General features: G+C 46.4%; 3 protein-coding genes across 3 annotated transcripts; 2 read left to right on the top strand and 1 right to left on the bottom strand.

Annotated features, from left to right (window-relative positions):
• Positions 1-261: 261 nt before the first annotated feature.
• Positions 262-1170, top strand: T310_6127 (uncharacterized protein; the record flags this gene model as incomplete). Its single annotated transcript, XM_013471022.1, has 1 exon — positions 262-1170. The coding sequence occupies one exon, from the start codon at positions 262-264 to the stop codon at positions 1168-1170; it is 909 nt and encodes a 302-aa protein (XP_013326476.1).
• A 2538-nt stretch (positions 1171-3708) lies between these two features.
• Positions 3709-4780, bottom strand: T310_6128 (uncharacterized protein; the record flags this gene model as incomplete). The annotated part of the gene is made up of 2 exons (XM_013471023.1): positions 3709-4189; positions 4245-4780. The coding sequence occupies 2 exons, from the start codon at positions 4778-4780 to the stop codon at positions 3709-3711; spliced, it is 1017 nt and encodes a 338-aa protein (XP_013326477.1).
• A 4875-nt stretch (positions 4781-9655) lies between these two features.
• T310_6129 (uncharacterized protein) lies at positions 9656-11142 on the top strand (the record flags this gene model as incomplete). Its single annotated transcript, XM_013471024.1, has 2 exons — positions 9656-9700; positions 9772-11142. 2 exons carry the CDS (start codon positions 9656-9658, stop codon positions 11140-11142), a joined length of 1416 nt encoding a protein of 471 aa, XP_013326478.1.
• Positions 11143-12064: the final 922 nt, after the last annotated feature.

Raw genomic sequence — 12064 nt, forward strand, 5'->3', positions numbered from 1 at the left:
GGCTCGCCAAGTCGATTCTCCCACCTCCGTGGTGAACTATTCCTCGCATTGACTTGTTTCTGCAGAGTTTGGAAAGGGGGACAGAGGGATTCTTGGATTTTCTTCGATCCTCGACGTTTTCCGCCGTGAACGGCCCGTGTTGGAAGAGAAAGAGCCATGGCGTTGCAATCAATGGATGCGCTACAATGCTTCACTTATATAAGCGACAATGTGCCGTCGTGGATTACGCGCGTCTCTGAGCTAGCCGTGCACACGGCCAAGATGCACGCCGAGTTCTCCGAGGAGTACAAGAAAGTCGCCCATGTCCGACCACAACGCCGACGGAAGAACAGTTCAGTCCACTCCATTCGACCGACGTCCGAGCTCAAGGCCGCAGGAGTGCTGGCCTCCAGCCAGAAGGAGAACCAAGGGTCTGTGGAGGCCAACAAGAGCGATCTGCCGGCCAGGAGTCGACAGAAGAAGGGCGCGGATGACGCTGCCTCGCACCATTCTGCTGAGGCAGCCCAGCCCGTGCGCATGCGCCATAATGTTGTGATCCACTACGACGGGCATACCCAGAAGGAGTTGGAGCAGGTTGTGCGGGACATCGGGTTGGCAAGAAACAGCATTCGGAAGGGCAAGATGTCTCAAATGATGCGCAAGTCTGGCGTGGACATGTTGTCGGCCAGGCTGACATCCAGAGAGTCCAAGCAGGGCTTCACGCCCATGAATGGCTCCCCCTTGAGTGGAAGATCGACTCGGACCATGCAGCAGAAAGAGAGCTCCTTTGATTATGCGGACAAGCAGTTGGAGTTGGCCCAGAGTCTCTGCGAGACCGCCGCTCACCAGTTTCTCCGTTGCGGAGACTGCTCAACCGAGCTGGAAGGCGTCAAGGAGAAATTCAACCTCTTGCTGGAGGTAGCCAACAGCGAGGCTGCCCGTCTCCGGGCGGAAAAGGAACAGGAAGAAGCGCAGGAGCGAGAAAAGGAGAAGGAGCGGGAGCAGGAACAGAAACAGGCCAAGACTGAAGAGCCACCAGCCAAAGTCGACCCTGACAAACCCGTCGATGTGACGGAGAACGGCAAACCCCCCGAGCCAGGAGTGGCCGCCATCGAAGTCGACGATGCAGCGTCCGATTCATCGGTCTCGATCGACATTACCGCATTCCGTGCCAGCCGATTCCGAGCCTAAACACCTTTCCTGAGATCTTCATCATGTCGACGGTACGAGTATGTCCGTCACCGCCACGGCCGTCTCTTTTTATTGTTATTATTTGATATCCTCTCTCTCGTCGGTTTTTAGCGTGCATTTTTGACCAGATTTGTGGAGAGGGCCTCTGCATGTCTTTTCGTTCATTGTTGGACTCATGATTGAGCATATAGTGCACCAGTCGGTGGATCTCTTGGCATTTCTTTCCTTTAGTGATTTACTACAGCGCCGTCGCATTGTTAGCCAGTCTTTTTTTTGTTGATTTGAGGTTTCTCCTATTTGGAGAGAAAAGCTTGGGGTAATGACGTGCCCCGTTCTACGAACACTGCATCGAACATGGGAAAGCGAGGAGTCCGGATAGGTGGCGTTAACTGATTTTTTCTATTTTTTTTTATTTTTTTATTTTTTTGACGTTTTTGGGATTCTATATATCCTTCAGTTGGGATTTTGTTAGCTAGTCTGCTCAATCCGATGATGAATTCCAATTTCACATGTCACTACTCTTGATTAGTCGAGATTATTATTTCTCTGTGCGCTGCAGCAAACAACAGGCTTGGCATGCGGTAGAGTAAGTGAGGGATCCAGCGTTCGTACTGTATACTAATAATAATGATCATGCACGTGTTGTCCTGATGGATCATGGCCGCGGAGGTGGCGCTGGGGCTGGCCTGAGAGTTTAGAAATTAGATTTACTCCGTAGGAGAATGCGGCAGTGGGCACCCAAGGTAGGTAAGTAGGTTGTTGTCGATTTACCTGATTACCTAGGAGCGTAGCTTCCAGCCTGCCGGAGCAGATGTCCAGATCGAGTATTGTATCCAGCGACTCAGCATGGAACAATGCTTGAATTCCCAATTTTGGGAGGCCCCCAGGCAGGCCTGCAGGCCGTGACATTACGGAGTAACTAGCTTACTCCGTACGGAGTACTCTACGGATTCATCAGGAGTACTCCGTAATGAATGTCCTGCTCCCCTGATCCAATAATTTTAATCTACCTAATCTATGATATTAGTCCCATCCAGCCTCAACCGTTGGGGTTGTACTTATGCAGACAGACAGACGAGCAGGCAGCAGACCGGTCACCGTCCCAGTCTGCCCGCTGCCATTATTTCCAGCATTGTTTCCAGTTCGAGTCGGCCCAGGCGACTGAGTCAGCAGCCGGAGCGAGACCAAGAACGGGTGGAAGGCGTTCCGCGCGGGCACTAACGGCGCCGGCGCACACCGCTGGAGGCGCTGGCCCCGTCCCAGACTGAGTCACTGACTTCTTGGTCATTTCGCTTGACTTGGCGGTGTTGACTCGGATGAATACTTCCATCGACCGGCCGCTCCATTCGGCAGTGTTATAATTACTCCCTTTGGCAGTGACGCTCCGAATGGAGACGAGTATGTACATGTACAGGTACTCCGTACAGTAACTGTAAGTACAGAGTACCTCTGCTTAGTTCTGCACCTTGCCACGGTCCTAGCGACGTTCGATCGTTCGTTCGCCCCATTCGTTCCCTGTTTGCAGGTCGCCCGTCGCCGTCTCTGCTCGGTCCACAGGCTACAGCCCGATGTATCTACATACATGTACTCCGTACCTCCGTATTTACGAGTACAGATCCGGCATCATCTTGCGCTGATTTTCTTTTGACGGACACGTCAGTCAGTCAGTGAGAGGGGTTGTTGCGCCTGGCAGGTGACCAGTCACCATCACCTATAGGCTATGACAGCACCGAGTCAGAGGTATTATTAAAGCTATTATTTTCGATAATTATCTGATTTTGGAAAGAGTCCTACTCAATGTGAATAATATATACTACGGAGTATGTACTCGTAGTCTCATACCGGTCTCTGTAATGCAGCTGACATATATATATATATATATATATATATACTCCGCAAGACTGGAAAAAAATTCACTGACTTCTCACCTACTGCCTTTTAAGGCTAGAGGCCTAAGGCTGATACTTAGCCTGCCAGCTTGTTAGGACTCAGCCTGCCCAAGGCCTGAGTACGGAGTATTACTCCGTATGGGCATGCGTGTAACAAGCCAGACTGACAGTGACCAGTGACCAAGAAAAGAGCCCCAGGATAATAATCGGCCAGGCTCAGGTTGTCATTAATTAATGCCGGCTGCACTGTGCATCGCCATTGGTGGGGCGCGGCGGTCGGCGGATGCAGTATTGCAGTTGTGCCCACCAGTCACTGTTCGCCAGCATGCAGCATGCAGGTGACAGTTTATTATTTTCGTCCAATCCGGTGTTCCATTACGCGAGTAGCAGCGACCGCAAGAATTAATGCCTTTAATACTGCGGAGTACTGTATGTACAGAGTACAGAGTAACTCGAGGTGACGGCGGAAATGGCGTGGAGAGCCTGGCTTTTTTTTTTGTGTCGATTTTCGTGGCCTTTCCGGCCTGATCACACCCGTGACCCATGATGATTTATTTCCAACCTTTCTAACCTAGGCTAGCACAACAGATACCTTAGGTACCTACTAGGTACCTGTCTATCCCAGGTTTGTCCAGTTATGACTGGAGCATTAGCGTAAATATATATAGTCTTGTAATGCATGCGTGCACAAGCCAATTCTTCTTCTATTCTGTTTTCGCGGTTCAATACAGTCGATCGAGTTTATTTGTATCAAGCAGCATTTTAGAAATCTACGAAATCCAGCCAGACCTTCTCCCGAGGAATGCCCTCCATCTCGCAAAAAGCTTCCTCGATCGCGTTGAACCGATTCTTGCATCCGCGAAGCTTCGAGACGAACATCTCCTCGTCCTCCCCGTTCAGTCCATGCGGCAGCCAGAAACCAAAAGTGATTCTTGACTGGGTCGACACTCCCGTCTTGCCCAAGTGTGCCCTCGCGCTCCCGCATGTTCTGCGTCACGACCAAGTTCGGATGTTCCGCTTTGAAGCTGGCTAATTCCTCCATGTCGCACTCGCCAAGGAAACCACTGGTGTGGATCGTCTCAATGAGCTTGTCCAACTCAACCCCGCATCGTACAATCATGGTTGCGAGCCTATTGCCAGTCCGATTAGCGTCTAACTGATATATGTATGGAGAAGAACACCTACCACTTAACATCCTCTAGCCAGTCGGCATGCTGGAGAGAAATCCCACCCTCAAAGATGAGATCACTATCTCGTGTAATGAAAGAAAAGCATCCAAGGAGCATCGTCAAAATGCCGGTATCCCTTGGGGTACTCGTCAAGTCCACGGGGACACATAAGCATTTCGGGTGAAGAAGCCCTCTGTCCAGAAGCAACTCAAAGACGTCCCAGATTGCCGACTGGCGGCGAGCACGCCAGTCCAGGTTCCGTAAGATGTTGCGCCAATTTGGATAGTTCACGTAAAGTTGATCATAGACGACCGCCAAATCCGGCACCACCAAACCTTGACGGGTATCACATTTAGATATCCCGCCATCAATCACGTTCTTTGTTTTTGGAGATATGTTTGTTTGAGGAGGAGGGGCCTTGTTTTCGTCAAGAAAGATACGGATATCATTGTCCATCGTCGGCCATTCAATGCGCCTACGGCGAGCTGGCATCTCTTCAGCAACCTTTCTTCTGATCTCGTCGGAATTTGTTATATTAATAGTAGGGGCCATATTCCTCCATCACAAGAAAAGCTCTTCGATTTCGGTGCTATTTCCCTTGAGATATCGTAGATAGCTGTAATCGAATGTTCCGAACACGAGGAAAAATTTCATCGGCATCAACCTGTGCAATAAGAAGAAGGCTTTAATTAAAGAAGTCAGATCAGGAGTTCCGTCACAGCGATCAGATATCTCTTCAGAATCTTGGAACGGCAAAGCGGGCCCACTGTGTGGATGACTTCGCGGGCTTGAGTTGGATGCCGCTGTGACTGCATCAGAGGCGTCCGCGTGTACTGTACAATTTGCCGGCAGGGTGGTGCTCCGTGTCTGCGTCAGGATGGCGTCCTCGTGTGATCCGACGGAGGTCTGGGAACTCTGCAAGCAACGCGAGGATCATACATGATATCAACCTTGTCGCGAAAGACCAACTCTGTGGCAAACAGCAGATGAGTAAGAGGAGGAAAAAAGGAATAGAATAGAAAAGAGAAAAGAAAAGAAAAGAAAACTTGGAGACGATATTCACTTAGGCAGATACAGTGAATAAATTGGAATTTTCCTAGTCAGGGTCCGTGGTTGGAGCCTGGAACGTGGAACCAGACTGGTAAAAAAACACTTTTATCCACCAATAAGAATCGTACAAATGATCAAAGAATACAAGGCAAAAGAGTGAATATAATAGTGAATTCGAGCGATGGAGTTGATCTTGCATTTCCTAATCGGGTAGCTGATGTCTTGGTAAAAATCTGTGAGGGGCACTCTTTGAAGGAGAGTCTTATTGCAGAGCCACCAGCTTCATCCTCGTATACTCCGCACAGGTTGTCTTGAATTCAAAGCTTTGTAACTGTAAAAAAAAAATTCTATATGCTCTCTATCTATCATCCTGAAAGGGTAATAAGTCCTGCCAGACTGATTGATTGATTACATGATAGCTTCGGCGAGACACGAGAGCGAGTAATAATAGAGCTGCCTTAAATAAAAAGTAATAATGAGCTCAACATGACAACGAACACCCTTTTGCGGAGCCTACCTAATTATTTATTCTAAATAAGTAGTAATAAATGAGACGGCAAACGGGGCAGTTCTTCCGTAGGTACTCCGTTCTCCGTTGGTAAGTGTTAAGTCTCAAGTACTAGCACAGGTCTGATATTTGGGAACCCGCCGATCATGCGCGCTGGTTGGTCGGTCGGTTTACGTGGCGGGTATGATCTCCGCACGAGGACCCGATTTTTTTCCCCACTTGAGAACAGCAAATTACGAATTTTGATGATTTTTTTTAATTGTTAGTTTGTATTTTTTGTACACGGCAGGATTATTTTAATAGTTACAGAGTACTCCGTATTGACAGCGTGATCGATTACGGAGTAAGAGGCATTTAATATTCTTTATTATAGCTGATCTACGGAGTATTTTTTTTTGCTCTTTTCAGTCTGATGATTGATCATGATTCATTAATTAATTAGTCTGAATTCTAAATGAGATAAGGACAATCTTGTTTCTCGATCACGGTCTGATATTAATAATATTACTGTTACTCCGTATCATCATCACTCTTATTATTTCCAGTGTCCTTACTCTTATAAAAAAAGGAATAATGAATTAAATATCTTTGCCATGGGAGAAACTCATTCTTAGCCTATGGTTAAAGATCTGTTCTAGTGGTAAAAATAATTTTTTCCATACTGCACACGCACAGTATCTATTTTTTTAAAAAAAAAGAAAGAAAGAAACGACATTGATGAATCAAAATAAATGCAGCCTCCTCTGTACAAATGAATTCATGAGGCCTTATAGTGCAAGCGATTGATTCAGGAATTACAGCAACAGATCAAACAGAGAGCGACAGTTGTCTAATACACAGTAGTACGGAGCTTCGTACTTTTCAAGAAAAAAAATTCTCGAACTCCCTCCGTCTGCCTGCGTGCCTGCAGTCTGGGCAACAATAATAATACTCCGTAAAAAATGACCTCAGATCGTGGCGTCTGCATGACCTGTTACGTCCAGATGGGGGCGGTCCAATCAGGTATTCTCCGTGGAAGCCTCTCCATTCCTTTTCGGGTGATATTACCCTGGAACAGTCTTGGAAGGGTTGGCAGGTATGTACGTGTAGTTAATAATACATAGGCAAGGAGTAGATGGGTGTTGTTATTGTTTATTTATTGATACTAACGAAGTAATTAAATTGAATTGCTGTCGTTGTTGTTGCCTGTATGTATAGTACAGATACATGCTTACAGACACGCATTTGTTCGACTTGGTCTTTGTGAAATGCCTAAGTTAACCCTGGACGCTTGTATTGAAGTTCGAGTCCTTTTCATTTCTTAGTCGTCTTGGGAGAAAGAGAAGTTCCGTACGGTATACCTGGACTTAGGCGATTACTCTTATTATTCGATGCATACAAGTATTTTTTCCTTCGTTCTGCTTGTTTAGTAGTCAACTAAATTTAAACTACTTCATTTAAGTCTATATATATATAGTGACGTAGTTGCTCAGTACTTGTATTTGTCCGGCAACCAACCATGTGGATTGGTTTAATTGGGAGAACAAAAAAAGCTACGTTAAATTGTCGTCATCTCTTTCTTCTCTTGATACTATTAGTGCATTACTTAAAGATTTCTCCTTAACGCGGAGTTTTCTATAAAATTCTTATAAATGCAGGTCTTAAGATGTAACACGTGCCAAGACTGGCGATTACATATTATTTTCATTTCATACTTAGAAGCTGAGTAGGGTGGGATCATCATTTTGAACGAAAAAGAAAGAAAAAAAAACTTACATGGATCCAGATAAATCTAAACCAGACTTCATTCCAACTTGCCATTATTCTCCAAAGTCGGAAAAATAGCAATCTGCACGCTCAGAGTGTTGTTTGGCCGAACGGTCTCGTCCCGAACAAACCCAAACCTTGGCAAATGGACGGACGCATTTATCTCGATACCCCCTCCAAACAAACACGAGGAGAATTCCAAATCGAACGCACATCTTCATCTTAAAAGCACGTGAACCGTACTGGAATTTCGTTATTCTCTCTTTTTTTTTTCTCGAAAAGATAGATCTCCTGCAGCGCTTCGAAGACAAGACACAGTATGCTTAGAAACGATGACAATGGCGATATGGAGGTCCAAGCTTAGTACTGATAGATCGACATCATCATGTGCTGTCGTCCAGCTGGATTGAGAAGTACCATGTGCATAGGTAGGTAAAGCTGTTCTTGCTATAGCCTATAGCTGAGCTGATAGAAGTCTCCTGGGCATCGATACCAAGGAATAAATAGATATCAACTGCCTAGGTACCTAATTACTGTTAAAAACTTCTCTGAACATCAATATTTGATCGCTATATTGACCAGATTTCCTTTCACTAAATCTGGTAATTGCTTTCTTATCCCCTTCCTCGTCACCTGAGATAGATATATATCCTGCAGTTATACCCCTTCTTCTGAAATAAATCTTGCTTTTTATTGCGCTGAGTTTTCTCGCGCGACATGGGAACATTTATCTGATGCCAAGCATTCACACGATCTCCATCTACTATACCCTTTGAGGGACACTAGATTCTATAACATGTTTTGCTGTCCTGTATTGCCATCTACGCAAGTTTCCCATAGTGTATGCGAGCTTCTTATTATTTGGGGGTTGCAGGCAGAAGATGTCGACTACGACGTACAGCTAGATTGCTATACAACCTAATTACCTGGAATATATGTGGGAGAGACCAGAGAAGTTGATAATAAAGACTATATAGTAGAAAGCCCTTGGTATAGACCAGGTATTTTCTCTTTAAATCAGTCAGCGAAACGAGACTGTCAGGCTTGTGCTGATTTTGTTTTTGGATATATGTCAATCCATTCTTCTGCATCTATTTCCGTGTTGCTATCCTAGCTACACGCTGGTATAGAATCTGTTTACCAATTCAGTCCTTAATCGAGAGCGAGATGAAGCATTTTACTCAGTCACATATCTTCCAGTTTTCTGGTGGTTGAATGGCAGATGTTTGCAAGTTTTGTCGTGCTGTGTCAGGTGCGATGGATGCTTCTGAGCTGCTACTATGCAGGCTGTTCTAAGGAGCCTCACATATTCTGAAATTCACGACCAGAGCAGCTGGGAACCAGCCCTGTGAATCCACATATACCCCTGCGGTGGTGACGTTGTCCCTACCAGTGACTCAGCCCACTTGAGTGAGTTCCTTGACTCACCTGATACCGCCCAGTCCTTCCCTCTTCTGGTCGAGAACATCTTCACTCCTATCAACCAAAGACAATCAACTGTATCAGCGATTCTATTGCTGTCCCATTTCAGGCAAGTGCTTCCCTTTTCCTATCGATCGCCGCAGTCTATCTCCTTATCTCAGCGTGCTGCCATCCTTTCTCTCTTGGCGCCGTGAATGCCGTCTCCATCACTTATCCTGTTCTTGATCTCTCTGCCGCTACAGCGACATCGTGCAGACATCTTGCTCTTTTCAGAAAATCGTACGCACAGGTCGGAACGACAACATAAGAGGTACGTCCCAAACACGAGTTCTTGTTCAAGGCTTCATCTGGAGGAAGTCAGGAGGAAGAGCGCAACCAAAACTCCAGCAAGACGTTGTACAGGATAAATTTGACAGTAAGTGACTATCCCGGTTGTCAACCAAGTCTTTTACCACAGTCGTCCTGGATTATCCCGCAATGGCCGTCTCCATACGACTCGAAGCTGACAGACTACAGGAGAAGCGATCCAAATTGCGATTCCCTGACCATGATAGTCAACTGGCTCATGAAAGCAAGTTATTTTGATATAAGCTCTTTTGGATACTACGTTATCTCGCTTGGCAGACTTGGTTTGCAGACAGATATGCTGACGTGTTCGATGCTGACAGCTGTGGCATCTCGCCTTTCGACCTCATACCATCATGGAGGAAGCAGACCTGCAGCTCTGCCTAGACATTGAACATCATGTAGGGAAATACAATTGCATATCTGCGTACACTGTGGTCAAAGACATCCTGCTAATAGATGTATTTTATAGGCTGCTGGATCTAGTCAATCGGAAGCTCCCATGGCGCCAACTGCTTCTTCAAACGAGCGTGAAGAACCGCAGACGACAAACAAAGAGCCTTGTCGTGACAATGCCGAGGGAACAGGCCAACGCCGTACACTGATGATCGAAGAGACTGCAGATGTTGATGACGGTTTCCAACTGATGCCGCCCCCACCAAAGAGGGTCAAGTCTGAAGCCCAAGTTGATCTAGACTGCCCAACGTCTGATGAGGTGGCTCGTGAAAATGCTGAACGGTTCCTGGAACAGCTGCCAATGCCAGCTCCATTGCCCTCTTCATCGCCGCCGAGCCCCATTGCTACTCCACCGGCAAGGGCGAGGCCCCCGTCAAGTGGTTCTTGGGGTGTCGAAATTTCTACTTCTCTGCTTGAAGACCATCACGGATGGCAACCGCCGAGAGTTGGTCGAAGACGTCGCAATCGAATTGCCCAATTTAAGATCTACGAAGATCCCAAGCCGGGGAATCCAAACTCAGAACCGGCAGGACTGGGCACCACCCGGCACTCGTCGTCTTCCTCCAGCGACGACGAGAAAGAGAACATGGTTGAAAGAGACGCTAACGAAGAGGGAGAGGAACAGACCACACGCGATAACACTACTCGTCCCGCTGCAGAGACCAGGGTTCGTACCAGCCCCCGTTCATCTAGCGAGTCGCCCTTGGCGTTCGATCCCCGAAGCGCTTTTCCGTTAAGAGAGCTGCGAGTTCCCGGGCCGTTGGACTTTGGTAGCCCTAACCAACATCGTGATTCTCAGCAGCAGAGTCCTCGCAATCATCTTCTTCATCGCGACGATGACGACCGGGAAGTCCTTGAACGAGATGGCAGTGAAGAACAGCAGCAGGGACAAGAACAGCCCAATCGCGTGTTCTCTGCTCGTCAACGTGCTCCCGACCTTGGGCATAATAATGGAGGAGAGCTTGCAGTCGCAGGCCCGCAGCCTCATGCGAATAACTCATCATCCCCTCCGCCGTTCCAATCTGCTGGGGGAGGAGGACTTGTTCGCCCGGCCGTGTCACTTCCACTGGACAATGCAGGTGGGAGAGTTGGTGAAAGCGACAACAATAATGACAACGATACTGGTTCTGGCACTGACACCGGTGTCGACACTCCAACTCATAGTATCCGCATATACGGTCGCAACGCCAACAATGGTACTCGGGGTGGTCGGCGTCGCGGCCACAGTGGCCACGGCTATCGAGGTACCTATCGCAGTGACAGCCACGATGACAATGACCATGGCGGCAGCAATCGCGATAACTATCCATATCGTGGAAGAAATCGTGGCTATCGCAGTCGCTACACATACGGTCGCGGAGTCCCTATGCAGAGTCACCCGCGCTGAGGACGACTTTTACTGAGCATGTATGAGACGTCTCGGCAAGAATTGTCCAGGGAAAGGAAGTGCATCCGTACAGGTAGGGTAAGTTGACGTTGGAAGTTGATGAAGTAGGGTACTAGTGAAGGTTGAAGAGGAAAAAAAAGAGACGAGGGTAGGAATACGAACTTATTCATTCTCAATTTTTCAATGATAGCATTTCCAGAAATAAAGAGACGCACCAAAAATTTAAAAAAAAAAGTGAAAGGCAAAAAAAAATTTCGAGGACAGTAACGACTGACGAACAGACAGACTTATGATGTATGTACTTAACAACACATTAATGAGCATGTATGTCCAATCAACTAGTTCAATGATGTACATGTTCTTTTTTTGCATTTGAAAATTCTATTATTCGATTTGATTCGATTTGATCTAATTGTCCTACCCTATCCAGTCCTGCCCAGTCCAGTCCAGACCTGCTCAGTTCTCTTTCAAGTTTTTTTTTAAAAAAAATTACTCTAATTAGCTAGCCACTTAGCTAGCTACGTTATTGATGCTGAAATGCCATTACATATAGGCAGTGTACACTAGGGTTGACCTCAACCCATGATTGTGATTGAATTGGTTTGATCATTTGATCATTTGATCAACTTAGTTACTTTATCGGGTAAATTGATAAAATTTAAGTAGGGCTTTTATTACTTTTAGGGCTGACCCGACCAACCAACCAATCAAAAGAAGTCTTCCTAACATAACATAACAAAAAGCTCTTTGAGAGTGACCTTTTTTTAAAAAAATAAAAATAAAAAGGAATTTTCATGGCCACATATACATACATACATACATTCGTATACTTATTATTATTACATTATCAAACTAATGAACGAATTCGATTTAACTTCGATTTATTCTCATTCAACGTTGGTGATCGATCAATCGATCGATC

This window comes from Rasamsonia emersonii, assembly GCF_000968595.1.
Source record: "Rasamsonia emersonii CBS 393.64 chromosome Unknown ctg1118621760366, whole genome shotgun sequence".
Lineage (NCBI taxonomy): Eukaryota > Fungi > Ascomycota > Eurotiomycetes > Eurotiales > Trichocomaceae > Rasamsonia > Rasamsonia emersonii.